General features: G+C 59.2%; 3 protein-coding genes across 7 annotated transcripts; 2 read left to right on the top strand and 1 right to left on the bottom strand.

The window, feature by feature from the left end:
- Positions 1–45: 45 nt before the first annotated feature.
- On the top strand, positions 46–2293 carry U2AF1L4 (U2 small nuclear RNA auxiliary factor 1 like 4). The gene is given in 9 exon segments (XM_032841737.1): positions 46–163; positions 310–397; positions 780–846; positions 933–963; positions 965–980; positions 1056–1154; positions 1332–1499; positions 1576–1652; positions 2007–2293. Coding segments are annotated over 9 exon segments (735 nt in total). The 5' UTR covers positions 46–59; the 3' UTR covers positions 2092–2293.
- A 44-nt stretch (positions 2294–2337) lies between these two features.
- IGFLR1 (IGF like family receptor 1) lies at positions 2338–4987 on the top strand. Of its 4 annotated transcripts, XM_032841729.1 has the most exons (4): positions 2451–3218; positions 3701–3889; positions 4199–4532; positions 4613–4987. In XM_032841729.1, the coding sequence occupies exons 1-4, from the start codon at positions 2883–2885 to the stop codon at positions 4936–4938; spliced, it is 1185 nt and encodes a 394-aa protein (XP_032697620.1). In that variant the 5' UTR covers positions 2451–2882; the 3' UTR covers positions 4939–4987. The 4 variants fall into 4 exon arrangements, with proteins under 4 accessions (XP_032697623.1, XP_032697620.1, XP_032697621.1 ...); XM_032841732.1 differs by lacking the exons at positions 2451–3218; positions 3701–3889 and adding an exon at positions 2338–2398 and having other exon boundaries at positions 4464–4532; XM_032841730.1 differs by lacking the exon at positions 3701–3889.
- A 721-nt stretch (positions 4988–5708) lies between these two features.
- KMT2B (lysine methyltransferase 2B) lies at positions 5709–25343 on the bottom strand. Of its 2 annotated transcripts, XM_032841723.1 has the most exons (38): positions 24975–25343; positions 23785–23857; positions 22751–23539; positions 21432–22672; positions 21074–21187; positions 20830–20980; positions 20264–20543; positions 20047–20102; positions 19528–19806; positions 19145–19239; positions 18769–18867; positions 18515–18628; positions 18228–18374; positions 18033–18128; positions 17464–17581; positions 16862–16975; positions 16482–16666; positions 16316–16405; positions 16118–16228; positions 15910–15983; positions 15216–15331; positions 15028–15119; positions 14808–14945; positions 13805–13963; positions 13507–13627; positions 13352–13430; positions 13091–13251; positions 11790–12017; positions 10412–11708; positions 10237–10326; positions 10051–10160; positions 7375–7512; positions 7211–7285; positions 6932–7109; positions 6547–6654; positions 6348–6431; positions 6100–6229; positions 5709–6006 (listed from the first exon to the last, which is right to left on the bottom strand). In XM_032841723.1, the coding sequence occupies exons 1-38, from the start codon at positions 25341–25343 to the stop codon at positions 5731–5733; spliced, it is 8175 nt and encodes a 2724-aa protein (XP_032697614.1). In that variant the 3' UTR covers positions 5709–5730. The 2 variants fall into 2 exon arrangements, with proteins under 2 accessions (XP_032697614.1, XP_032697613.1); XM_032841722.1 differs by lacking the exons at positions 20830–20980; positions 21074–21187; positions 21432–22672; ... (1 more) ...; positions 23785–23857; positions 24975–25343 and adding an exon at positions 9041–9070 and having other exon boundaries at positions 20047–20146; positions 20264–20369.
- Between the last annotated feature and the right edge of the window lie 102 nt (positions 25344–25445).

Raw genomic sequence — 25445 nt, 5'->3', positions numbered from 1 at the left:
CAGTAGGCAGTTTCTGAGCGCGTGCTGTGTCGGGAGGCAGCGACGAACTACCCTTCCCAATGCTCTTAAGCAACGGAAATGACGTGAAGAGCAGACAGAGTTGGAGGGTTCGGGTAAAAATGGCTGAATATTTAGCTTCGATATTCGGGACTGAGAAGGACAAGTGAGAACGGGCGCAGGGAGTGGCTCCTTGCGGGGGACAGGACCGGGACATTTGGTTCCCTGGTGGCTGGGGGGCGTTGGGCGGTGTTTCTGAGGTGTCCGGCCTCCCCGGCCCTCGGTTCACCTCTGTCTTTGCACCTCTTCCAGGGTTAACTGCTCTTTTTACTTTAAGATCGGGGCCGGCCGGCACGGGGACCGGTGCTCCCGGCTTCACAACAAACCGACTTTCAGCCAGGTGAGACCCGGCACGGAGCTTTGAGGGTTAACGTCTCCCGGCCAATCCCCTTCTGTTGTCCGTCACCACGAGGTGCCGCCTTTTCCGGCTTCCTAAGCCCCACCCCACCACCGGCTTTTTTCTAGTCGGGCCTCTGCAGGTTCCTCCCCCTCCTTCAGGCCCCTCTCCCAGGATCTTGGCCACGCCCCCGTACGTACAAGTTACACGCTGGGCTGTCCCTGACTGCTAGGTGTCTCTTTTGGTTTCCTTAGGGGCAAGCATCGATGATGCACTCAAGATGCTTAGGCTTCTTCTCTGTTGCCAAGTGTCACCCCTCAACCGTCATACCTCACCTCACCCCTTTGCATGAGCTCAGGCCCCGCCCCCTTTAAATTCTGTTCAGACCATAGTGCTACTCAACCTGTACCAGAATCCACAGAACACCGCCCAAACCGCAGACGGATCGCACTGTGAGTGAGGGACCGGTCTTGGGGGCAGGGCGGACAGGCCCCAGCAGGCCAGCCCCTGATTTCACTCTGCTCCTCCTCCCCCCCAGGTCACGTGAGCGACTTGGAGGCGCAAGAACACTGATAACTTCTTGGAGGTGAGGGTTGGCAAGGGATGGGTAGAGTTTCCTGGAGAACAGTAGCTCAGCTGAGTTTCTCCTGGTTTTCCGCAGGAGGTGTTCACGGAGCTGCAGGAGAAGTACGGGGTGATTGAAGAGATGAATGTGTGCGACAACCTGGGGGACCACCTCGTGGACAATGTCTATGTCAAGGTGCCTGCTGTCCCCACATGAGAGCCTAGAGGTGGAGGCATTTCAGTGCCTGATGGCCACCTTTGAAGCCTCATAGCTTGAGGTCCATCACTAAATCCAGCCCGGCCCCAGAGCTGCTGACGAATCCACTAAAGACTTCTGAGTTTGATTGCTGACCCTGATCGACTTTCCCCTCAGTTTCCGCGTGAGGAGGATGCAGAGCGTGCAGTGGCTGAGCTCAATAACCGCTGGTTCAACGGGCAGGCTGTGCACGCTGAGCTGTCTCCTGTCACCGACTTTCGGGAGTCATGCTGCCGGCAGTATGAGATGGGGTATGGTAGCAGGGGGCTGGGATGGGCACCTGGAGTTCCCACACTCCTGTGTGTTGGGATATTGTCATTGACAATGGCTTCGTCCATCCGTCCGTCCATCCTCTACCCAGGGAATGTACTTCATGCACCTGCGGCCCATCTCCCGTAACCTCCGACGTCAGCTGTATGGGTGGGGACCCAGGCGCAGGTACCTCAGGACCAGCCTGTCCAGACAGCTCATACCCTAAGGCCCTTAGACCCTGACATGGACCTCATCCTGTGCCCCCAATAACAGCATCTCTTTTTTGTATCCTAAGACTAGCTCTGAGCACCATCCAAAGACCAGCGCCTGAGTCTCAACCCCCAAACGAGCTGGAACTCCAAAGCCCCAAACCCAAGACCAGTCTGGATCTCCAGTCCCGAGATTGGTCCCTGAGAACCCGTCCCGATACCACTCAGGAACTCTGGTTACCTGCCCCATCCCAGAACAGAGAGGCAGAGCTGGGGAACAGTGCCTCACTCCTTCCAGCTCTAACCCTCATCTCTCCACTCCTGTCCCCAGGTCACCCCCGAGGTCCCACACCAGCCACCATCCCCGAGAAAGAAACCGACGACGTTCCCCAGACCACCGGCATGGCCACTTCTGAGACCCTGGCTCCCTTGACCTCTACCCCTGACAGGCTTAAATGTTCCCAGCTAGGACCCCTCCTTAAAGCTCCCTTAACTCCCCAGCTCCATCTTCCCCAGGCTCCCGGGCTCCATGATGTATCTGTTCAACACAGGGATCTTCTCTTACCACCCCTCCCCTAATAAAGCTCTGTATTGAGGGTTTAGAACCTATTAGCTTGAGCCTAGCTGTGGGCTGGAGTTTCCTTCCACCCCCACATCTCCTCATGAAAGGGGAAGCGGGCTGGTCTCCGGCCACAACTTCTGCTGAAGAACTTCCAACAACAGGTGGGAGAGCAGTAGGCTCAGGCCCAAGGCTCTAGAAACCCCTCAGTGGGATGGGTTGCGGTGGGCACGCCTCTGAGCTGGGAGCCTCAGCACAGCTCTCCGGCTTTTCTAGGGGGAGGTGCCTGGTTGTGACAGGTTGGAGGATCCCCAGCCCGGAGGGAGATTGGGGTTAGACAGCTAAAGTAAGGTTCCTGGGAGTTGAGTGGGAATCTCCAGAGGGTGCAGGCTGGGTCCTCCATGCCAGCTGCCCTGACATGGCGTTGGAAATACCTGCTTTAAGCTTACCATATGCCAGCTTCTGTTCTAAGTACTTCCAGTAACGATTTTAATTCTTCACAATAAACCTTTGAGACAGGTACTGTCATCCCGTTGTAGGGATGAGAAAAGAGGTAAGGAAGATGACAGAGGTGGGATATGAATCCACTCGTTGTGGTCCCAGACTCCTCATTCTAGCCATCTTGAGGCCTTTGTGGCCCTTCCGATAATGGACCAGGAGCTGGACTTGGGGCTGGGGGTAGATTCCTGTCTTCCAAAGGGGTCTGGGGATTCCATGCCCCCACATCACTGCTTCCTTCTTCTGCCTGGGTTTCCTGGAAAGTGTGACAGAGTCGATGTGGTCGGAAGTTCTGCGGTCACGGCTCCCCAGGCTGCAGACCCTGCCCGGATGGGGCCCCTATGCCTCCTCCTGACTCTGCGCTGCTCCTGGCCCAGGTGGTGCCTCGGGAGGCCTCCCAGCACTGCGGGCGCCTGGAGTACTGGAACCCTGATAACCGGTGCTGCGGCAGCTGCCTGCAGCGCTTTGGGCCACCCCCCTGTCCCGGTGAGGAGCCCAGACGGGGCATGCAAATGTTCAGGCCGAGCCAGTGGGTGATAAGGAGCTGGGGAAGGGACGAAGTTTGTGGGTTACTGCCCGTGGGGCTTGCTTCGGGGTGGCGGCAGCAGGCCTTACACAGGTAAGACAATGTGGGGCTCCGCTTGTGATGGAAGGGATGGTACGGGGATTGCCGGTTAGGCCGGATAGCAGCAGTGTTCAAAGGCTGGGCTGAGCAGACAAATCAGGAGTAGGCGGGGCTTGGTGCCGGAGCGGGGTGAGGGTAACGGGTAGCGGGGCCTGTGGAGACAGGGTCTGGAGACTGGCCGGGCTAGTGCGGGGAGGAAGGGTGGGCGCTTCGGTGATAGGTTGGTTTAGTAGGGTACAAGGGCTGGGGCCTGCTGGGATAGGACAAAGGGGGAAAGGGTGTCGCTAGTGCAGGAGAGGAGTGCCTGGGCAGCTGTAAGCTGTAAGACCCTGTTTCCCACCAGACTACGCCCGAGTTTTCGGAAAACTGCGGGCTCAATGATTCTGGCGATCACATGTCGCGTCCCTTCAAAGAATGTCCTTTTGGGCAGTGCAGCCCCGACAGTGCGGAGCTATGTAGCCCCTGTGGCAGCGGAGCCACGGCCCCTGCTCCCGCGGGGAGCCGGAGAGGAACACAGCAGCGCTGCCCACAGGTGCTGGTCGGGCTCCGGAGGGCCTGGGCTAGGGTGCAGCTTGCTGGAGGCGGGTTGGGGGCTGGGGGGCGTGGTCTGGGGTTAGATGGGCGCGGCCTGGATCAAGGGAGGGGGTGTAGCCCCACTGAAGAGAATAGGGTGGGGGCATAATAGATCAGGAGACCTACCTGCGTTCAATTGGGGGGGGGGCGCGGGGGGTAGCTGGATCGGGTGGGGATTTGGTCCCACTGAGGGCTGGAAGGATGGAAGGTTCAGGCTGAGGGGGCAGGAGTCGGGCATGCCTCCCACTTTACTCCAACCTATTTGCAGAGGTCGATCCCTCCCAAGGAGCCCTGCCCCCTGAAGTCTGGGAAACCAGATGTCCTTAGCTCCCAGGATCCCAGCCCATCACCGATTTCCAGTCTGTCGTGGACATCTGAGCGCAGCGTCACTCAGGTCTTGCCAAATTTTGCCCTGCCGGTCGTGCTGGTTTTCATGGTGCTGGTTCTGCTGGTCACCTCAGCAGTGGTCCTCCTGGTGGGCCAGTGGTGTCACCGCCAGGCAAAAGTTGTCCTCCATCCCTCGTCCTCTCCAGGCTCCCTGGAGGCATCAGAGACAGGGGACTCACGGAAGGAGGTCGCTCTGGTTCCACTCCTGGGCAGAGGTTAGTTGGGGACATGCCAGGGAGGGAGGTGGATGGGAAGATTGCCCTTCCTCTCCCTCACCCCCAAATTTGTCTCCCAGAACTGCCGAATTTGGCTTCACAGCCCCTGTCTCGCCTCCTGGATGAGCTGGAGGTGCTGGAGGAACCGACTGTACTGCTGGATCCCGAGCCGGGGCCGGGCGGCGGGATGGCCTGTGGCACCACCAGACACCTGGCGGCGAGATACGGAGTGCCTGCTGCCTGCTGCACCTTCGCGTACTCGTTGCGGCCCGGTCGCTCGCCACTTCGGGCCTTGATTGAGATGGTGGTGGCAAGGGAGCCGTCTGCTTCTCCGGGCCAGCTTGGCACACACCTGGCCCAGCTAGGGCGGGCAGATGCGCTGCAGGTGCTGTCCAAGCTTGGGTGAGCTGGGACTTGCCCAGCCTAGTCCTTAATAAAGTTTCCCGTGAAATAAGTGTCCGCTGTCTCTGAGCCTCATTAAGGCGAGATTTTGAAACAGTCTGAATTAGGCTGAGACCCAACAGGAACGCTCTTACTCCACCACACACACAGACCAGAATAAAGCCTGAGGGGCCACCTAGAGCCGGCCTCTGGTGCCTCTGGGCAGCCCGGGTCCTCCCCGAGAAATGGCCCTGCTACCCCTGGAGCAGGTCATCCGCAGGGAGCCCGACTTGGTTCTCAATGGGAACCAGCAGAGCATGTGCAGCTCTGAAGCTGGAACGGACCCCTCCCCCCAGTTTCCATGTCCTTCCCAAGGGTGGCCTCTCACCTCCTGCTGAGGCTGACAGGCTTCCCTGGCTCAGGAGTGGTGTGGACAACCAGGAGCGCCCACCCGCCGCAGCACCACACAGACAGGAAGACCACCTCTCCAAACATTGACAGACTTTATTATGGGGGGTTCCCACCTGGGAACCCGCCCTCTTAAATAAAAAAGTGCATAGAAAAGAAGGGATTTAGAAACCTTTGTACAGTATCTACATCCTGGGCCCCCAAGGCAGGGAGGGGGCGATTGCTGGGTGGGCTGGAGGGGTGGAGGCGGGGCCTCTGCCACCTGCGGCCCACGTCCACCCTGGACAGGAGGGTGGGGGTGAGAGGCTCCGGGGGCTGGGGGGGGGCTCAGGAGCACCCCCTCCCCAGCTCAGGGCCAGACGGCAGCAGGGGCTGTGGGGCGGCGGTGGCGGCGGCAGCGGCGGCGGCCTCAGTTCAGGAAGCGACGGCAGCGCTTGGCGCCGCAGTTGCAGGGCAGCTTGTTGCTGGCGTCCTCGATGGGGAACTTGTAGTCATAGGTGAGCTCCTCCCCGCGCAGGATGCGGCGCAAGGCGAAGATGACGATGTGCTTCTGGCCCTCCACGTGGATGACCCGGGAGAAGCAGTTGGGCTCGCACGAGTGGTTGATGAAGCGCGCGGCATTGCCGTGCATCGTGGCGTCCACCACATCGAAGTCGTCCATCCGGAACATGTAGCACCCGATCCCCTAGAGTGGCGGGGAGGCAGGGTCAGGGGCTCTCGGTGCCCACGGCCCAGCCCTGCTGTGCCCACCTCGCTCCCACAGCCCCACGGAGCCCACCTTCCCATCGTAGAACTTCTCCCGCTTGTCAGTCAGCACGGAGCGAATGACGATTCCAGAATACTCGATGACCATCTCACCAGCATCAATGTTCCGCTTACAGAACAGGCCCCGCCCGTGGATGGCAGATCTGCAGGGTAGGACGGGCCAGAGGGAGCTCAGGGGGGAGGGGGACAGAACCAAGGTGGCCCTGCACCAGGGCACCTGTCCATCCACCCAAGGGGCATCCTCCCCCCAACCCCACTAACCTGTAGACACCCACAGCCTCTTTGGATGTCTTCTTGAGGTGGCGAAAGCGCATGGCCATGGGCAGCTCCAGGCTGGTGGCACGTCTGGTGGGGTCAGCAGTGTCACAGGCTGGTACCCAGGAATGACCTCTCTTGCCCCTGGTCACCCTCTTTAGGACCCTTCCAGAACACCTCCAGCACCCTGGCCTGCCCTCCGTACCTGGTTGACCTGAGCTGCACCTCATCCTCTTCCTCGTCACAGGCGGCTCCCTCAGGGAGCACCCGGTGCTGGGAGGCCAGGAAGTTGAACATGTCAAAGGTGCATTTCCTGCAGCAAGCGGGGAGGAGAGAGGGTGGGTAACAGCCATTCCTTCAAAGAGATGTCACCCACCTAACCTCTGACTGGGGCTTGCTGCTAGCAAGAAGAAATACTGCTACCCCCAAGACACAGCAGGAGGGGGACGGAGCGGGGGTTCACTCGTCTGCTGTGAACTCTAGGAGTAATTCCTGGAGGGGCCAAGCACCTTCTCCCAGGCCTCAGTTTCCAATCTCGAGACCTAACTCCCGCGCTTGACAACACCCACAGGGCCGCCCCGACATCTCACCGGAGATAAACCTCGGCCCGGGCTGCTCCATGGGGGTTCAAGGGGGGTTCTTCCTGGCCTTCTCCCTGCTGGTGGTAGCGGAACTTGTAGTGCTGGCAGCGCTGGGCCCCGGGCAGCTGCTCTGCCAGGAAGATGACGGCATCGTGGTGGATGCCCAGGAGCCTTGCCCCGCTCATCCCTGGGGACAGTCAAAGGTGAGGACACACGTCATGTCAGAGGTCCATTCTGTCCTCTGGGAGTGCGCTCAGCGCTCAGCATCCCAGCAGCCCCTGGGCTTACCACTGAAGGAGAGATGCCGGAGCCGGGCGTGCCCTCGGGCCTCTTGCACCTTCTCAATCAGAGTTCTCCATGCCCCTGAGGGGAGTGCAGGGCCAGAACGGTCAGGATGGGGCTCGACGGGAGGACCGGACACCTTCCCTCCGTCACCACCACTCCCGACTCACCCTCCAAGCTCTCTGCCTCCACACTGAACCCATCCTCACTGCTGATCTCGAAGCGCAGATGCGGGCCAGCCCGTTTGGGGACCTGGTTCTCTTTGTCCTCTGGGGATGGAGGCTCTTCGTCAGAGCTTGACGCCTCACCTGGTCCCAAGCAGCAGGTCAGAGTAGGTGAGGATCACCCCTCCTGGACTCCGGGGCCCCGGGTTCCCCAACCCCCTCCCTTCCTCTCCATGCACAAGCACAGACACTTGGGCTGAGGGCTCTCTTCCTGCTCTAACTGCCCCATGAGCCCTGCAGGATGGACATTATTTTTTTCTGACGAGCCCACAGTCCCTTTTCTGTTAGAGTTCTCGGAGAGATGAGCATTTCCACGGCAGCAGCCTGGGGTGCCCTGGCTCAGCAGGACACACTTCTGGCTCACTCAAACCCAGTTCACCAACAATGCCCATCTGCCCCTCGTTCTTCTCTCACAGAAAATTAAAAATACCAAAGGAGGATATCTTGCACGTGTATTTTTTTATATGCAGCACAGCTCTGTAAATATTACAAATTTATTATAAAGGCCTCTACCCAAAGAGTCAAGTACATGTACGTTATGAGCTACTTAAGGGATTTCTCAGGGGCTAAAGATTTTGCAGCTCAAACAGAGAGGACTTGCTGCTGTAGGAGATGGGGATGTGAGAGCCAGTGGAGGGTCAAGGACAACTCTGAGGTTTGGGGCCTAAACAACTGGAATGGAGATGGTGAGGAGAGGGTGGAACAAGGTAGAGAGCTGAGTTTGGGACATGCTGAGTCTGAAATTCCTCTCAGAAAACCTGCCCTTGCAACCTGCTGGAGACAGGGAGCAGGCAGCGGGATCTAGGAGCCTGGCTACCAATCTGCAGGCTGTCAGAGTACGAGATGGGATCCAGATCCAGGGAGAGATGAGAACACCTGAGAGTAAGTGCAGACAGAGAAGTCACGGCCGGGGCGCTGGGACACTGGGACATGCCAAAGTGACAGGCTGGGGCAACGAGGAGGCAAGAGCAGAGAGATGAAGAGAGGGGTGGGGTTTGGGAAGCCAACGAAGGAAGTGCTACAAGGGGCGCGGGGCGGGTGTGTGTGTGTGTGTGTGTGTGGAGATCAGCCCAGATGCAGCGGCTCGCTCAAGCATGGCGCGGTCTGAGGACTGACCGTCCAGAGCGGGGAGGGTGAGAAGAACCTAAGTTTGAGTGGAGGGTGCTGTAGGAGAGGCAGGACCCACGTGGCCACGCTTGCTCCCCACACCACTCCTCCGGGCCAACCTGACCACATGCCCTCCCAGCCAGAGGCAAGACTCCAAACCTGGTTTGCTGTGCGACCCCATCATCTCCAGGCCTCAGTGCCCCTGGGTTCACCTCTGACAACTTCTTCCACCTCCTCTTTGCCCTTACCCCATCCTCACCTCCATTCTGTTCCCTGAACCCGACAGGCTGACTACAGGGGCCTCACCCGGGCGCTCTCATTGCCTTCTTTCTCACGGCGCTCGTTCTCAGCTGCAGTACACTTGCTAACGTACGTGTCTGCTTCCTCTACCAAAATGTGGCGTGGTCCCTAAGGGTGGGGACCTGTCCGTCATGGTCACTGCCATATCCTCACGCCACCTCTGACCCCCATACGCAGTCTTTCAGTTAAGCGGTCTCTCGTGTACCTCGCTCGGCTTCCACGCTCAGTAACAGCGCTACGTAATGAGACAATCCACGTATCCGGACAGGGCTGGGGCCAGGAGAAATTCCGAACCTCAGGCTGCTCTGTTACCAGCTCACTTGGCTGTAGCCTACCCCCTCTCCCACGGCCCTCTATAACCAACAGAGCACTCACTGCCCTCCCAGCTTCACCGAGGCCGTTAGCCCAATCCACTCCGCGCGCACCCAACCTGCGTCCTGACAGCTTTGCAACTGCACTGATGGCCCCTCCCCCGGCCCCCACCCCGAGGCTCCCCCTCAGTGGTCTCTTCAGATCCAATGGCCACGCCTTCTCCCACCTCTGCTTCCCTCCGCAAGCCCCCTTCACCCTCCTCCGTGGCTTTGCTGTCTCAGCCCTCATACAAACCCCACTGGGCTGCTGCCCACCCTCTCCTCTCAGACCCTTAGCCAAGCTTGCTGGCAAGATGCCTGGGTCTTGTTTTGGCCCGCTCATCAACCACGGTCTTCAATTCTGGACCCTGATGCAACATCCTTCCCAGGGCAGTACCCCAAGAGTCCACATGCCTGGTGTCCTCTGCGGCACTGCTCTCTTTTTATATCCTTCCTAGTCCTCCTGCCCCTCTGGATCCTAGATGAGCTCCTCGCTGGCTGAGTGCTCTTGTCTAGCTGTATGGCTCTAAATCCCACCTCTAACTCTGACAGCCCCCACACTGCTCAGCCCTGCTAGGGACCTAACCCTCTGACCCCGGCAGATCAGGCTCTGAAGCAGACCCCTGGGCTCTTGGGCACTTCCGCAGGGCCTTTCACGTGGAGCTGACACTTCATCCCTCTTTTTCTGCCATGGGCCACAAGCTCCGAGGACATCTCTCTAACTCTGAATACCTAGTCTCGGGCTCAGAGCCAGTTGGTGCCCAAGAGCTATCTTTTGAAACGGACCGATTCTGCATCTGACCACCATCACCCAACCGAGACAAGCACAAGGAAGGGGTAGGGAGAACGAAAGGCTGGTCCCTACCTGAGTAGTGGTGCCACTGGGACTCAAGCAGCAGGTCAGGGGGACCATCGGGGGCCCGGGGAGGACCACCTTCTGGGAGCGGCAGCAAAGGGGACCGGTCCTGGAGGGGCCTGTGAGGAGAGACCTGTCAGAAAGAGGAAGAGATGATGTCCCAGAGCCTCCAGGAGAAGGGCACTGGCTACTCACCTTGGACTTTCCTCCCCAGTGGGCTCCCCAGGCTCATCCAAGTCAAGAACTCCACGCACTGTGGGCGTTTTCATCCTCACTCGGCTAAACCTGGGGGAGGAACCCCAAGAAGGCTGAGCTGCCGTCTCCTGCCCCCCCTCTTGCCCTCCTCCGCAGACTCAGCACATTCACTCACCCGCTGCCACTAAGCCCTGGACCCCGGGGAGCATCCTCCAAGGACTCTCCATCTTCCTCCAGCCGGGGGGCCTTGTTTGGGGGAGGCGCTGGTGGGGAACGGCCAGAGAAGGTGGACACCCTCTTGACGCGGATGGCCTGATGGGGCGGACTGGGGGGCCCACTGCTCAACACCAGTGTCAGTGGAGGAGGGGGTGGTGGTGGGGCAGGGCGGACCACCCCTACCACGGGCAACACACCCAGCAGCGGTCCCGGGGGCAGAGTCCAGGAAGCAGGGGCTGTGGGGGGGATAGGAGGGGGCAGAGGTGGCTGCTTCACTGGGGGTGAGACGGGTTCACCCTCCCCAGCCATCTTCACGAACACTTGCCCGAGCTTGTTGACAAGGATGATTTTGGATGTGGCGGGTTTGGGGGGCTCAGGGGTAGGGCCCAGGCTCAATACCCGGACCCCTGGGGCCCCAGGGAGCCAGGCAAACGTCCGAGTGGGGTCAGCTGGGTTGGAGGGTAGGCCCTGGGGAGGCTGGCTGCCATTGGCCAGTGGAGGCGCTGGGGGGAGCGGCTCCTCTCTGGGCCCAGCACCTCCCTCCCCGGGCCCCCCTAGGTTCTTCAACACAAAATCCACAATTTCTGACGGCAAGTCCTCAGGAGGTCGGGTTCTGTCCCCTGCAGCCCCGATGACCCCAGCCCGGCCCACTCCTGGCCCTGAAGGAGGAGTCCCCTGGCCCCGAGGCTGCTGGATGGCCTCTGCCTCGCTGTCCGTGCCGTCATCCACTCCATCCAGCTGTTCGATGCGGGGGGCTCCAGGAAGGGCGCCAGGGGCCAGGGCAGGGCCAGACACCACAGTCACAGGGAAGTGGACATAGCGGGGGGTAGGGCTGGCCTCTTCCTCTGAACTGTCCCCTGGGCCCCCGTGGCCACTCCCCACTACCCCCGCAGCCACAATCTCTTCCTGGAAGGGCTCAGTCCCCAGCAGGCTGGCCGCAAAGTCCAGGTCAGCAGCACTCAGTCCTGATACCACCTCCATGTCCTCAAAGTCTGGGCCCAGGTCTTCAGGGGGTGGTGGAGGAGATGGGGCTGGGCCAGGGGGAGCCAGCTCCCCTGAGGTAGGTGTGAGGGCTCTAATGACTGAGGTAGGAGGGGGCACCCTGAGCTGTGGGGAGGTTCTGAGAGGGGGAGAGGCCCGCCGTGATGCCGGCAGCCTTGGGGCCAGGGGGCTGGGACGACGGGAACGTCTCGGGGGAGCTGGGAAGTCCAGGTCTCCCACCGTGGGGATGTGGTGGGTCAGAGAAGATGGACTTCCTGTGGGGGGAAGGGTCAGTGTCAGCCATGAGCTCCTGCCTCACCCACCCACCCCTCTCCCCGACACTCCCAGGTACTCACCAGGGGAGGGCAGGGGTCCAAAGGAGACACCCCCCAAGGGCCTCCGGGATGGTGAGTAGTTGGGCACTTTAATTCGAGCCCCCGAGAAGGAGCGGGGGGCTGGAGGAGGGGCACTGCTTGGATCTGGCCGAAGTGGGGGGTCCAGGTTCTGAACAGGTGAGTGGTGCTCAGGAGCTCCAGGGATGAGGGCATCTATATCTGGAGGGGGGTCCACATGATCTGGGGGCTCTGAGGAGGCAGGAGAATGCCATCAGGAATGGCAGGGGCTCTCTGTTAAAGCCTCTCCTGACCCACCCTCCCTCCTTTTGAGCCAACCGAGCCTTCCCCACCCCTGTCCAATGGTCTGGTCACAATGTGCACTGGTTCCCAATCATCACCCAGGTCTCACACCCCCTTTCTTCAAAACCTCCACACATGCGTGGATCAGGGGCCCTCTGAAACCCTTCCTCACCCATCTCTGACACCTCCCCCATTCCCAGCCGCCTACTGTTCTGACTCAGGCCCCGTATGCCGCGAGGGGCACTGCCCTCTCTCCAGCAGGGCCAGTCCCACCACTTTCTCACCCGTGCCTCGCATCCCTGCCACATCAAACGCATCTGCCCCAACCTGGTGCTTGGGGCTCCCCATTACCTGGCTCCACCAAATCCATGAGAACCAACCTCTGCCACCTCCTCCCAAAACTCCCCTGCTACCAGCCAGGATGGCTACACCCTCCTCCCCGCTCTACTTTATGTCATGCTCCAACCTGGCACAAACCCCTTCCCTGCAAACACACTCCGATCATCTTCTTCCTCCTGTTCAGCCCACAAGCTCTCCTTTACCAGTCTCCAAGCCCAATCCTTGCTGTGTGCCATCCAGCTCTCAGCGACATCCCTCAGCCCTGGCATGGCTACGAGGGGACCGATGTGGCTCACGTCCCGATGCCAGCACGGTGTTACTGTGCGGAGCGATGGCCCTTTCTGCGCTGCAGCAGAGCAGAGCCAGCACCTTCCACAGAGGGCTGCGGGGAGCATCCTGGGCACACACGCCCCAAGCCAGGGGGCTGTAACACTGTTTGTCTAGAAGCTGCCACCCCCCACAAGCAAGTAGCTATCCTTTCACTTCCTGTGAAGTGCTGAGTGTAGTCAGTCCCTGGCACGTAACGCACAGCTGTTAAGTGATCATTTATTGGCATTAGGACAAAAGGCAGAATGGCAAATATCCAGGGGTTTCTTTAGCGAAGAGGGAAACGGGGTTGGTGGGTAACCATTTGGGGAGGGCAGCGTTCAGGGAAGGAAATGAGGGAGTTCCAAGGTCCTTACCTGAGGAAGGGGCAGGACTGTGCACAATGGTCTGATTCTCCTCTGCTGCCTCCAGGTGAACTGGCTCTTCCCTCGGACCCCATGGCCGATACTCCAGAATACGACACCGATACCAGCAGCGCCGTCGAGCATCCACTGTGCTCCAGTACAGACGGGAGCACCTGTCAGGTAGGCGTGTAGGTAAGACGGTCAGGACAACTTGGGAAATGGGATCCTGTCCTGGAGTACTTACACCCCACCCAGGCCCCCTGGGCTGCTCACTGGTAGCCAATGGGGAAGAGCCGTCCCTCGCAGTCCGAGAGATCAGACAAGGTACCCAAGGAGTCAATTCGAATGGAGCCTATGGTGCAGAGAAGAGATCAGGAAGGTGGGCCAGGCAGGATCAGGAAGACCAGGGTAGAGAGCAAGAGGCTTACCAATGAGCACATTGATGGCATCAGGTTCCAGTCCCGTCAAGAACTTTCGCTTAAAGTTGATGCCCTCAAAGTCCACATAGACTCGGCGGAGAACATCAAACCCATCAGGGGTCACAATCTCCTGGAAGAGGGGTGGCAAATGGGGTTGCTGGGTTGGTGAGAAACAAGGGGGATGTGAGGGACGGCTCGGAGGCAGGGACTGGAGAGCTGGGGCTAGGGCTGAGGGGCTGCAGGGGTCTAGGAGTAGAAAGGGAAGAGAGAGCAGCGGGAAGCGGTCTTCCCCATGGTTCTGGCTCACCTTGCCATCCAGCAGGTCTGTGTGTTTCTGGCAGAAAACTTTCTTATCGTCCTGGAAGATGCAATAGCTGGCCCGGGCACACATGAAATGGAAGTTGCTGAGGCAGGAGGAAAGGCAGCAGCCCACTGTGGCTCCAGGCTTCAGGCAGAGTTCACAGCGCTGCGGATGGAAGGGGCTGCTGAGGGGAGAAGCCAGTGACCGAGACCGGGCTCTGATGCTCAGCATCACCATCCTTGAGACTCTGCCTGGGCCCGTCTAGCCCAGCACCTCGCAAAGCAAAGGTCCTCATCAAACATACCCTCTTCCCTAGCTGCATCCAGGGCCAGGTGCACATCAAAACTACTGCAGATTTTCTGAAGCAGGGTGTTGCAACAGAGACAAAAATAACAACATCTAACACCTACCAACCAATATTTACCATATTTCTCATACCATTAAAAAGAAAAAATTTACTTAAGTAATCACTACATTCTACACATGGGGCTTGAACTTATGACCCCAAATCAAGAGATGCATGCTCTTCCTCTCTATTTTAATGTAAAACTTATATCATTTTAATCTTCACATTTGCACCCCCCCACAATACGTATCACCCCATGTCTCACTTCCTGAGCCTGAGACATTCTACAGCACCAGGTCCCACACTGGTGAGGAGAGGTTTTAACCCAGGCAATACCTCACCTCATGGGGACACAGTAGGAGCTACATGTCGCACTGTACAGAAAGCATCCAGCACAGGTTCAATCAACAGATCTTCTAACTTTTAATCTGCCAAGCTTCAGACCCAAATATGGGATCTGATAGGGCAGGGAGCCACTATCAGTGAAGCATCAGAGTCCTGGGACAACAAAAAATGGTACCCAGGACCAGCAGTGAGAGGATATGGTGGGGTAGAAATTGTGAAACAAGAGCAGTTTCCCCTATGTGGGGGGGGGGGGGGGGGGGGGGGGGGGGCCTACCCGAGACCCTGGGGCTGCCCACCTCTCTAGGCCCGGGCTCTCACCATCTGCCTCCCTCGAGCCACAGCAGCATGCACATTCTTGAGGGAGCCATCATTTTCCTCAAACACTTCAGCTGACCAAATGGCACAGTTGACGTGTGTCCACTCATTCTGCCCAATGTATAGGAGTCGTCCTGCCTCCTGGGGGCAGAGGAGAAATGGTGTGAGGGAAGGCCCCAGGGACCAGGCCCCACCACTTGGGGCTTCACATGGTAGCCCTCACCTTAGAATCCGCATCCCCGTATTTGAGGCAGAGCGCACACTGACGAGGGTCCTCCAGGTGTGAGAAAGCAGCTGGATCCTTGCCCTGAAAAGCTAGAAGAGATGTGGGAAGGCAAGTCCCAGAATCAGGACCAAGAGCATGTCCCACCAACTCAGGGGCCCTGGCTTCCAGGCCCCACTTCCCAGTACCTGCTGAGGGGTCCCCCGGAGGCTGCCCTGATTCTGGGGTCTCAGGTTCCTGCTGCCTCCACTGAGCGTAGACATGGTCCAAGGATGGGGGCAACACGGCGTTGGGAAGAACTCCGCTGTGGACAGGCAGGGTCAGCATCTGATACGTCTAACAGGGGTGGCCACCCACTATCTTAGCCTAAACATGCCATGACACACTTGATCCTCTCTCCACGTGGCATTTCTTCCAGTCTCCCAAATAAGCCAGGGCCCCTTACCCACCTATGACGCGTGAAATGCTATTCCTCATGCCTGGAATACTCTTTTTCCACATCTCGGCTTGGATGTCATCTCTTCTGAGAAGCATTAGCCCTAAGCACCTTCTCTGGGCTCCCAAAGCACCCTGAACTTCCCATCACCACTCTAACAGTCTGGATCATCACGCACTAATGTGTCTGCTCAACCCCCCAGAAATGGCTTACTCCCTGCTATTCCCCAACATTACCCTTCCCAAAGTAGAAACAAAGTGAGCAAACCACACAGAGTCTTTGCTGGCCTACAACCACCAAGGACGCTCACCCTGGTTCCACCACGCTCCAGACCCTAACCATGTTCCTCGTCTGTTCTTGGCCCAGGATCCAGACCCTGGATTCCCAGGTGCCCTTGCTTTTGCCCTTGTTCCCTGGTTCCCCTCCTGTTACCCAGCCTTGCTCACTTCGGCAGCCGGGTACTCCGTCGCCAGTACTTGGGGTCGTGGGCGTCGAACCAGCCGAACGCAGACTCTAGCAGCTGGGGAGTGGGTTAACAGGATGAGAAGAACTGGCTTCCCCAGGAAAGCTGGTAGGGATAGGGTCTGCAGGACCCCCACTCTCCTCCCCACTACTACTCAAGCCACTCTAAAGACATTCCCCTAAAGTTCTCACCTTCAGTAGGAGCCCCTTCATCTGGCCTCCAGCCCGGCGCTCTGGCTGAGTGCCTTCTCCTTCTTCTGAGTGCCTCATCAGGATGCCCACCATGTCCTCCATAAAGCTGTGCTGTAAGGGGGCTTGTCAGGATCAGAGCCCCCACCCCACACACCACCCCCTCTTCCTGGCGCCCACCTATTCCCGTGTCCCACTCACCACAGACTTGTAATGGCCTTCCTCGAAGCGCCGACTCACAGCTTGCAGATCGCAGGGGCCTGGGTGTAGCTGCTTTCCAGCCTGCCCACACTGTAGAGACAGAAAAGTCAGCAGGGCTGCTGCTGGGCCTGGCCCCACCCCATCCTACCTCCTGAGCCCCCCAGACCTGAGTGCACAGGAGCAGTGGGCCCGCCACCTTGGAGCTCAGCAGGCCCTGGAGCACCTGGCGCAGGCCCCCCTGCAGGGCCCCACTCAGGGCCTCTCGCCAACGGGGGTGCGTGGCCCCTGCACACGGTCCACAGGTGTACAGCACGGAGTCTGGCAGCCCAGAAAGGATCTCATAGTCTTCATCTAAAATAGCCAGGGTGGGAAAGGAGAGAATGATCTGGGAGAATGCGAGGGCTCTCAGCAGCCCAGAGGAGTTGCCGAGGACATACATTCGTGACACCTGTCCCGTGAGGCCCTGTGCCGAGGGTATACAGGGGACACCTCTGCCCCCGTCCCCCCTGGGGCAGAGGTGGCAGCCCAGGCACTCTGCCTGCTCACCAGAGAGCCCCTCGCACTTGGCATGCACCCAGTGGTCACATTGCGCGCACTGCATCATCTTGCTCTCGTAGTCATTGTCTTCGTAGCAGCGTGTGCAGATTGGGCAAAAATTTCCTGCAGAAGACAGAGGAAAAGGGCAAGTCAGAGGGGCCAGAACCACCACCCCTTGTTTGGCTGCTGTGACGGCTGCCTCTGCCATGCCCCAACTCGGGTCCTTCAATTCTCTAAACGCTGGCTGAGGATATGGCCTCTTGCAGCCCTACAGCCCCAATGCCTCACTGGCTAACATGCTGCCTGAATGAACACGGGGGAAAGCCCAGGTTTTCAAAGTGATCAGTGGAGACTCGAGGTTCTAAGAAGCAGTTCAGGGACCACTACAACAGTGGGGACCAGGCCAACTCCTGCTGCCCTGAGAGGAACTGTGTCCCTCTACTTGAGATACTGGATAGGCTTCTGTGGGAGACTACCATGAACAGAAAGAAAGGTTCTGTGGCTAAAAGAGAATACAAAGCCTCTAAAAAACTGCATCTGTCCTGCCTGTCTAGGAGACTGGCCCACTGCCCGGTGTCCCCCAGGGCCCAGGTCCCCTGACAGGTCCCCACCTTTCTCAAAGAGCTGGGTGCACCTGGGGCAGAGGCTGTAATCTCCAGACCACTCGACGTCCCAGTTCTTGCCTGGAGTTGCCCCACAGCTCTTACAGCGCACGCAGGCCGAGCAGATCTGGGGGGGGGGGGTACCGGGTGACATTAGGGGGAGGAGATTGGAGCACTGTGGGGGGCTACGATGGGAGGAGATGGGCAAAAAGGAGTGGATGGTAAGCAGGAGATAAATGAGGAAGGACAGGTAAGAGGAGAAAAGGTGTACAAGAGAAGTGAGGAGGGAGGGAGGAACAGGAATGAGGTAGGGAAGACTGACAGATGGAGACAAGGAGGAACAGAAGTCAGGCAGGGGCAGGTGATTCTGAGCCCAGGACCATGAAATGCATGAACGCTTTTGCATTCTTCAATCATTCGGTACAAATTCTGCACATAAGTCTCGTCTACGTGAAATTTTGGAAGAAAAATGCTATTTATCAGATAAACTCTCACAAGGACCTCCAACCTTCCAGTCTGGGGGTGGTAGCAGCCTTAATTAGAACTCCAATGCAAGGGGTGTGGGCCTCATCTCTCACCCAGTGGCGCCGTTTGCGTGTGGCCCGGGTTGGGTAGCTGGGCCCCAGGCAGGCTGGGTGATAAGCATGGCGGCAGCGCTCACACTCCAGGAGGTGCTGTTGGAAGTTGGGAGAAAAACAGCAATGGCAGAACCTATGGGCACAAGTATTCCCCCCTCCTCCATGCCTCTACCCTCACGGCTCCTGTGCCCAAACCTTGGATCCCCGGCCTTTGCGCCCACAGACATGGCAAAACTTGCAGCGGCGGCAGCACCAGGTGTCATGATGTTGAGGCAGGGGCCGCTCGGCCTCCTCCAGACAGAACGGATGGAAAGGGTCACAGCAGACTTGGCAGAACACCAGCTAGGGATGGGGAGAGTGAACAATGGGCACAGTGTGAGGCCAAGAGGCCAAGGGATGAGACCCTGTTGAGGGCCGAAGCAATCAGGCAGTAAGGGCCAATGGAGACCTGGGGGGGTTGTGGAAAAAGGCGGGGATCCAACCTCATGCAGGCCTTTGCTGGCACACAGCAAGCACACCATCGGCGGCCCGCCTGGCACGGAGGTGAGCACGCTCAGGCCGCCCATCAGCCACACGTTCTCCAGGTCACAATCCTCCTGAGGGAAGAAAGGACATGAGATCAGAGAGCAGCCAGGAACATAAGCCAAAGCCATTCTTTAAGGCCCTGGTTTCTCAGCTACAACCCTTAGGTTTCTTTCCAACACAGTCCTTGAGACCCTCTCCCTCAATGCCATACCTTAAAATCCACACGGACCCGGTGCACTCCGTCAGGGGACTTCTGTTTTCCAGTCCAGCCATTGGGAAAAGAGGCAAAGGGGCCAGGAGCCAAAGCATCCTAGGGAGGGTGGCGGTGGTCAGAAAGCTGCCAGCCTCACCGTCTGCAGACTTCTCTCCCTACTATCCTCTCCCCCAGCCTGCCCAACCCTGTCTTTTGCCCAGATCCTACTTTGCTTTCCAGAAGGACCTGCCTTACCCCTCAGGGCCTGTCCTCTGGTGTGGACACAACACAGCACTCAGGTGAGCCCGTTACCCTGACTTGCTAGGAAGCTCCTGAAGGGCGGGAGCCACGCCTTCCACAGGGCTCAGGGTTCTTGGTGTGGGGCCGTGCTGACCTTGTCCAGGCGCCTTCGGGCCTTGAGCTGCAACACAGGCTGCAGGGTGGGCTTGCGGGGCCGGCTCTGCTCCTCGGGTTCCGGCACTGGCAGCTCTAGGCAGCACATGTAAGTGGTGAGAGGCCTCCTCTTCCCTGCCCCATTCCCTTTCCTCCATGCCCCCTCATGTTCCCTGGATCCCCAGGACTGCCTTTAACTAACCAACAGGAGGACTCTTAGACCCGGCTCCATAAGCTCTAAAAACTTTACACACCCATTTTCCCTGTCCCATAGATTACCTCCTTCTCTGCACTCTCTATCACACAGATACAGCCCCTGGTCTGAAAACCCATCTACACAAGACACAGGACTGACTGGAAGGGGAAACAACAAGCAATTCGCACCATTCTCTCGGGGGGTCCGACGCCGGGGAGCAGGGGGACCCCCAGGCTCTGAGTCATCCGAGTCCTCGAAGATATCATAGGAGGGTCGCTGTTTGACGCAGCGCCGGGCTGACTTGCGCTGCAGTAGGAGGGAGTCCTGCTCCTCGGGCCCTGGGGGGGCCACCACCTCCTCCCGGGGCCCCCCAGCTCCCGCCCCCCGGCGTGGGCCTGGAGGACCAGGGGAGGCCTCAGGAGATTCATCGGAATCCCAGGGCAACAGCGTCTTCACTATCGTCCGGCCTGTGGGAACAGGGGACTTAGTAGGATCTGAGCTCAGTCAGGGACATGGGACGCTGGGATGCAGAAAAGCCAAAAAGAAGTGGGGCAGACGAGAACGAGTACAGGAGAGATATGAAAGCACACGACGGAAAGATGACAAAGGTAACAGACTGCAAAGATAAAGGGAGGAGAGCAAAGAAAACGCGGTTCTTCCACACCATGGATCTAAATAAGGTTGTGTAAAGCATCAAGCCTCGTTACCTTTTTTAGCCAGCCGTTCCATCTTCCGAGCCTCTATCTTGTCACACTTCCGGTATCTGGGGAGGGGAGCAGCACGTCACCAGGGTAGGGGACTGGTGGTCTGGGGGAAGAGAGGAAGCTCTCCACAAGGATGCCAATCCCACTGCTCTGGTGGGGCAGGAGGCCTGGGTGACTGACAACCACGGGTGGGAACAGAGGCTGCGCCCTGGCTACTCACACACAGCACTGCTTCTTGGTGTTGGGGCCCCCAAATTTGGGCTTGTCCAGGCAGTTGACACAGGACCCACAGTCCTGCACACGCAGGCAGCCCCGACAGTGTCCACACCGTGCCATCCTCATCTTCTTGCCATGATGGGAGGGCAGTGAGCGCCGGGGTGTATGGGCCAGGGTCCCTCCAGACCCTGCAGGCTCTGAGTCTCCCCCAGGCCCTGCTGACTCCACCTTTCCCCGCCGAGACCGTGACGGGACACTCTCAGTCTCAGATGCTGATGATGTATCTAGTGCAATGGAGAGGAAAGGATGGGGCCACAAGGCCACTAGGCTTTTTACCTCAGTTCCCTGTTCTCCCCCAGATCTGATTCAACTGACCCTCTGGTCCCGACTTTCCCACAGTGCTCAGGTCCCAGGTGCCCTCAAATCTGCTCTAAGACCTAGCACTCCAACCCACCTGCCACCTGCCCCAAGCATCCAACTCAGCTCCTGCTCTCCTAGGCTCTCGGTGCACGTGCTCGCCCCCAAATGTGACACAGCTGTCCAATCTTCCCACAACACACCCGCCCCTACCCTCCGTGACGAGGTCCTGCCGATCCCGGAGAGGGAGAGCACTGAGGCGGGGCACGTCTTCGGGCACCATGGCCCGGGCCTGACCTAGGGCCACAGCAGCATGACGACACACATGTTTGATACGGGGGCCTTGCACAGGGGACTCGGGGCCCTAGGGGAGGAGAAACCAGGAATACATGTGGGAAGTTGCCCCTTGTGCTCCTGCAACCAGCCTTCTTCAGAGGGCTCTGCTCCCACTCCATACCGACGGTCTCTCTCTCTTAGTTTCCATCGATTCATCTTCAGACTTGACAGAACCTCTATCTGAGATCTGCTTGACAGTCCCCATGACTTCCTCCATCTGCCCTCCAGGGCTCGGCTGGTGGGGAAATAAACAGGGTCAGAGGCTGGAAAGTGAGGAAAAATAGGGCCAGGGGATGAGCATCGGGGCAGGCCAGGGAAGGAACACAGGCAGCTGAGAAGCAGGGAAGGACTGGCTCTGAGGGTCCCCTGAAATACTGGAGGGGGTCTGAGGAGGCAGGAGGTGACCGAAAACTGAGAGAATGGAGAGAACTGAGGCCAGATGACTGAGTGCAGAAACCTGGCCAAAGTGCCATGCTCACCGGCATCAAAGACGCCACCTTTTGCTGCTGCTGCTGCTGATCGATCTTGAACAGCTGCACCTTGGCTCTCTTGAGGAGGCTGAACATTTTCTCCTCCACACCAGACAGCGGTAAGGAACCCAAGCCCGCAGTACGGGCCTTTTCCAGTGGTGACAGCTGCTGTGGCGGTGGCTGTGGCTGTGGCTGCAGTTGTAAGTGCGCCTGTAGTTGGGGCTGCTGTGGTGGTAGTGCCTGGGGCAGCAGCTGGCTTGGCAAGGCCTGGAGGGGCTGCTGTAGCTGAGCCTGAGACTGATGCCCATTGCTCAGAGACGGAGCCCCAGGAAGGGGCACCTCGGCCTTAACAGGAGTGGCGACCACGGGGGCAAATCGAGGCAGGCTGAGGTGGTTGGTGCGGCCCACTGCCCGTGGCTCAGGCTCAGCTGGAGAGTCGTCGGCAGGAGGAGGCTCTGGCTCAGGGGCTTCCGGGGCCCCAAGAGGAGTAGTAAGCACCGATTCGTAGATCTTCAAGTGGGCTTCACTCGGGGTAAACTGAGGTGCCCGAAGGAGCAGGGGCCTCCGCGATGGAGTGACAGGGGCAGGAGGTGGGGGTGGGGCCGGTGGGGGGGCAGGAGGAGGAGGGGGCAGTTCCCGGGTCAGCGAGGTCCAGCGAAATGTGGGTTCCCTTAGAATGGACCGTCTCTTCTCAGGGAGTGGGACTGGGGTAGATGGGGGGGTTGGGGCACGTGGTGGAGAGGGAGCTGGTGCTGGTTCTGGGGGGGCAAGTGGGGAGGTGGCAACAGGAGGCCGCAGAACAGGTGAGACTTCTACCTTTAGGGGTTTGGGGGGGTCTTCGTCCATAAATCGCCGGGGTGTCTTGATGACTCGGGAGGAGCGGGCACTCACCACAGGCATAATAAACTGCCGGATATTCTTCAGGAAGGTGGTACTTTTGGGGGCCACAGTGGGGCTGTCTTCCAGAGGGCCCCCCGTGGTGGTGCTGGGGGTTGGAGTGGGAGGAGAGGTAGCCTCCGGCACTGCCCGAGCAGCTTCTCGCTCTGCCCGCTGGCTGGGGGTCAGGGGAGGCCGGCCCCTCTTCCTGGAGCATGTAGCTGGGACCACTGGAGGGGATTCTTCCTGCTCCTCTGGGGCAGGAGGCGGTGGAGGCGATGGTGGGGGCAGAGGGGACACTGGGGGTGGTGGAGGGCAAACTGGGGATGAAGGAGAAGTGGAGGGGGGTGGGAGGGGTGGAGGGGGTGGTGGAGGTGGTGGAGGTGGAGGAGGTGGAGGAGGTGGAGGAGGTGGAGGTGGAGGAGATGGAGCAGGTGGAGGGGCTGGAGGGGCTGGAGGAGTCGAGGGTGGAGATGGCAGCTTTGCCTCTTCCTTTTCCTCTGCTAGCATCATCTCTTCTTCAGGTCCAGCTCTCTCTACCTTCTCCTCTCTCTCTTCCTTGTCTTTCTCTTCTTCTGTCTCCTCCTCTCCCTCTTCCTCCAGCTTTTGCTCTTTTCTCCAGCAAGGGCCCTCTCCCTGTCCAGATCCAACTTTTGCTTGGGGGGCATCCTGCCAGCTTTCTTCATGTTGATCTTGACCCTGACCTGATTCAAGTCCCAAGGACAACTGTCCCATCTTCACTTTTTTGGCCTTTGAAACAAACTTGATTACGAGAGGGAGCCCGCCTCGGCCTCGGCCTCTACCTCCACGGCCTCCTCGCCCAGACTGTCCTCCACGCTTGGGGGTCCCAGGTCCTGGGCCAGGCCCCTCCTTGCACTTCCAGCTGCCAGTTCGGTGTTTTACAGGAACCACAGGGGGTGGGGGCTCAGGTTTGGGGATTGTCACAGCTGCTTCTGCCACCACTACTGCTTGTTGCTTCTTCCTGCAGGGGCCTGCTGGCCGTCCTGGGGGCCGTCCCCGAGACCGACGTGGAGTAGAGGGCTCACATGCCCGGCTCCGCGGGGCTGGGGGTGCCTGGGCCCGCCGGAGAAGTTCAGTCAGTGCCTGCACCATCCGTTCTGTGCCCTCCTCACCCCGTTTCCGAGCAGGAGTCTTTGGGGGGGTAGGAGCGACATCTGCTAGGCGAGGAGGCGGAATGGGGGTCGTCTTATGCTTGCGGCCCCGACCTCGGGGGGCTCGACCTAAAAGGAGAATAGGTGTGGGGAGATGGGTCAAGCTAGCCCTGCAGACTGAAGAAGGCACTCCAGGAGGGCAAGGACTAAGTCTTCCTTGTCTCTTTCCCCCACAACCCAGCCTAGCTTGGGCTTTGAACACAGAACACGCTATGTAGCTGATGGAGACTCTAGTTAAACAGGGAAAAGCTAACATGAAGAGCAAGAATAACATTCCTGTAAAGCTACAGAGGTAGAGTTTCCCCATCACTCACCTCGCTGGGATCGGAGCGCAGAGCGCAGGGAACTGGGGGCCACATCTTCATCTGAATGAAAACCCTGAAACTCCTGATTTAGGGGACCAGGGGTGGAGGGAGAAACAGCAGTCAGTGCCAAAGCCCTCGTTCCACCGGAGATTCAGGTATGGAGGTATAGCCCCAGTTTCCCCCTTAACATACCCCTATCTGTTTAGAGAAAAACTTAAGACTGGAAGATAAAAAGAGTAGAAAAGAGTCTCTCCCTAGGATTGGAGGCACAGGGTATTTCGAACCCCCATCCCGTATACCGGACTACACCAGCGCAGCTGTCAGTGGTTTGCTGGCCCGGAAGGGAACAGAACTGGGTCTTCTCAGGCCAGGCAGTAGACACTACGCTCAGACTCCCTCATCCTCCAACTCAAAAAGGTGGGACTACTGTTTACACACTCTCAGGTTGCAGTTTCCTCCTGAATGAAGATGGGAATAGGGGCACTCAAATCGAGTGTGTATGTGTCTGTGTGTTTCAAGTGGTTTACCATAATAAACTCTACTCTGAGCCCTGAGGTGACTACAAACTGTCTGTAATACAATCCACACCCTCCTGACTTTTCTGAGGCTGAGGATAAATCCTGAGCTGAACTTGAACTTGCCAGAGTCCCCAGTCTCAGCCTTTATTCCATTTTTCTTCAACCTGTGCCCCCAAGAGGAAGCCCTCCAACATGCTACCGTCTCTCCACTTTAAGAGGAATCGGGGAACTGGTGAATCTGGGATGTGTCGGAGATTATGAGGCCAGGTGAAGCAGCCTACAGGTAAGAGCCCAGAGAGCCCCAGCCTGGGTCCACTAAAGCCACGCTGCTGCTGTCAACCACCACTGGCTGGGCATGCAGTATCCATAGCCTTTTCGCTCAAAGCTCTACTGCAATAGCTTTGCCAACTACCAAGATCATCAGCCCAGGACACTTCTGCAGGACGTGCCTCAGGCCCAAGTACCCAGCTGCAGCCCGGCTTCTCTATATACTTTCATAGGCCTTTTTCACCGACAGCTCCGTGCAGCCTATCTACTCCCAGGCCTATTTCCAGGGCCCCTTCCCTCCGCAGGGGCCCTGAGAACCTCGCTTCCCCACTCCACCCCTCGGGGCCACCCAGACCCTTGGAAGCCCCCGGCCTCCGCCCCGCCCGGCGTTGGGGACGCCTCCGACTGCCTCACCTCATCGTCGGATTCCTCGTCACTGCTCTCCTCCTCCGGCACGCAGCCACGGCTTGGGCCCCAGCCCCGGCCCCGGCCCCGGCCCCGGCCCCGCTGAATGCGCGGGCCGGCCCACAGGCGGCGGAGCCGGCGCAGGCCCCGGCGGAGCCCCAGCAAACGGAGCAGGGCCGTGTCCTCCCCGGGCTCGGCTCCGCCCGGCCCCCCCGCGCCGCCGCCGCCGCCGCGCCGCAGAGCTACCCGCACTCTCTCGGCTCCGCTGCCCCGTCCGCCGCGGCCCCCGCCCCCGCCGGAGCCCCGCGGGCGGCCCGGGAAGCGGCCCCGCGCGGAGCCAGGCCCGGGGCAACTGCCGCCGCCCGCCGCCGCCGCCATCTTGGCACCGTGAGAGGGGCCGGGGAGGCGGGGGGAGGGGCGGCCCGTGCGCAGGGCCGGCGGGGGGGGGGAGTGGGGGTGGGAGGGAGAGGTGGGGCGGGG

This window comes from Lontra canadensis, unplaced genomic scaffold (assembly GCF_010015895.1).
Source record: "Lontra canadensis isolate GAN:19392208 unplaced genomic scaffold, GSC_riverotter_1.0 scaffold125, whole genome shotgun sequence".
Taxonomy (NCBI): Eukaryota; Metazoa; Chordata; class Mammalia; order Carnivora; family Mustelidae; genus Lontra; species Lontra canadensis.
This window is presented reverse-complemented; position numbering and strand designations above follow the sequence as displayed.

Bases quoted from the DNA above. Each gene is read 5' to 3' on its own strand.
- IGFLR1 (XM_032841729.1), top strand. From the start codon at position 2,883: ATGGACCAGGAGCTGGACTTGGGGCTGGGGGTAGATTCCTGTCTTCCA. The intron at 3,890-4,198 runs GTGCTGGTCGGG...ACCTATTTGCAG, and splicing joins CACAGCAGCGCTGCCCACAG to AGGTCGATCCCTCCCAAGGA. The intron at 4,533-4,612 runs GTTAGTTGGGGA...TTTGTCTCCCAG, and splicing joins GGTTCCACTCCTGGGCAGAG to AACTGCCGAATTTGGCTTCA.
- KMT2B (XM_032841723.1), bottom strand. From the start codon at position 25,343: ATGGCGGCGGCGGCGGGCGGCGGCAGTTGCCCCGGGCCTGGCTCCGCG. The intron at 16,406-16,481 runs GTCTGGGGGGCT...CTGTCTCTACAG, and splicing joins CACTGCTCCTGTGCACTCAG to TGTGGGCAGGCTGGAAAGCA. The intron at 6,007-6,099 runs GTGGGCTCCGTG...CCGCCACTCTAG, and splicing joins AGAAGTTCTACGATGGGAAG to GGGATCGGGTGCTACATGTT.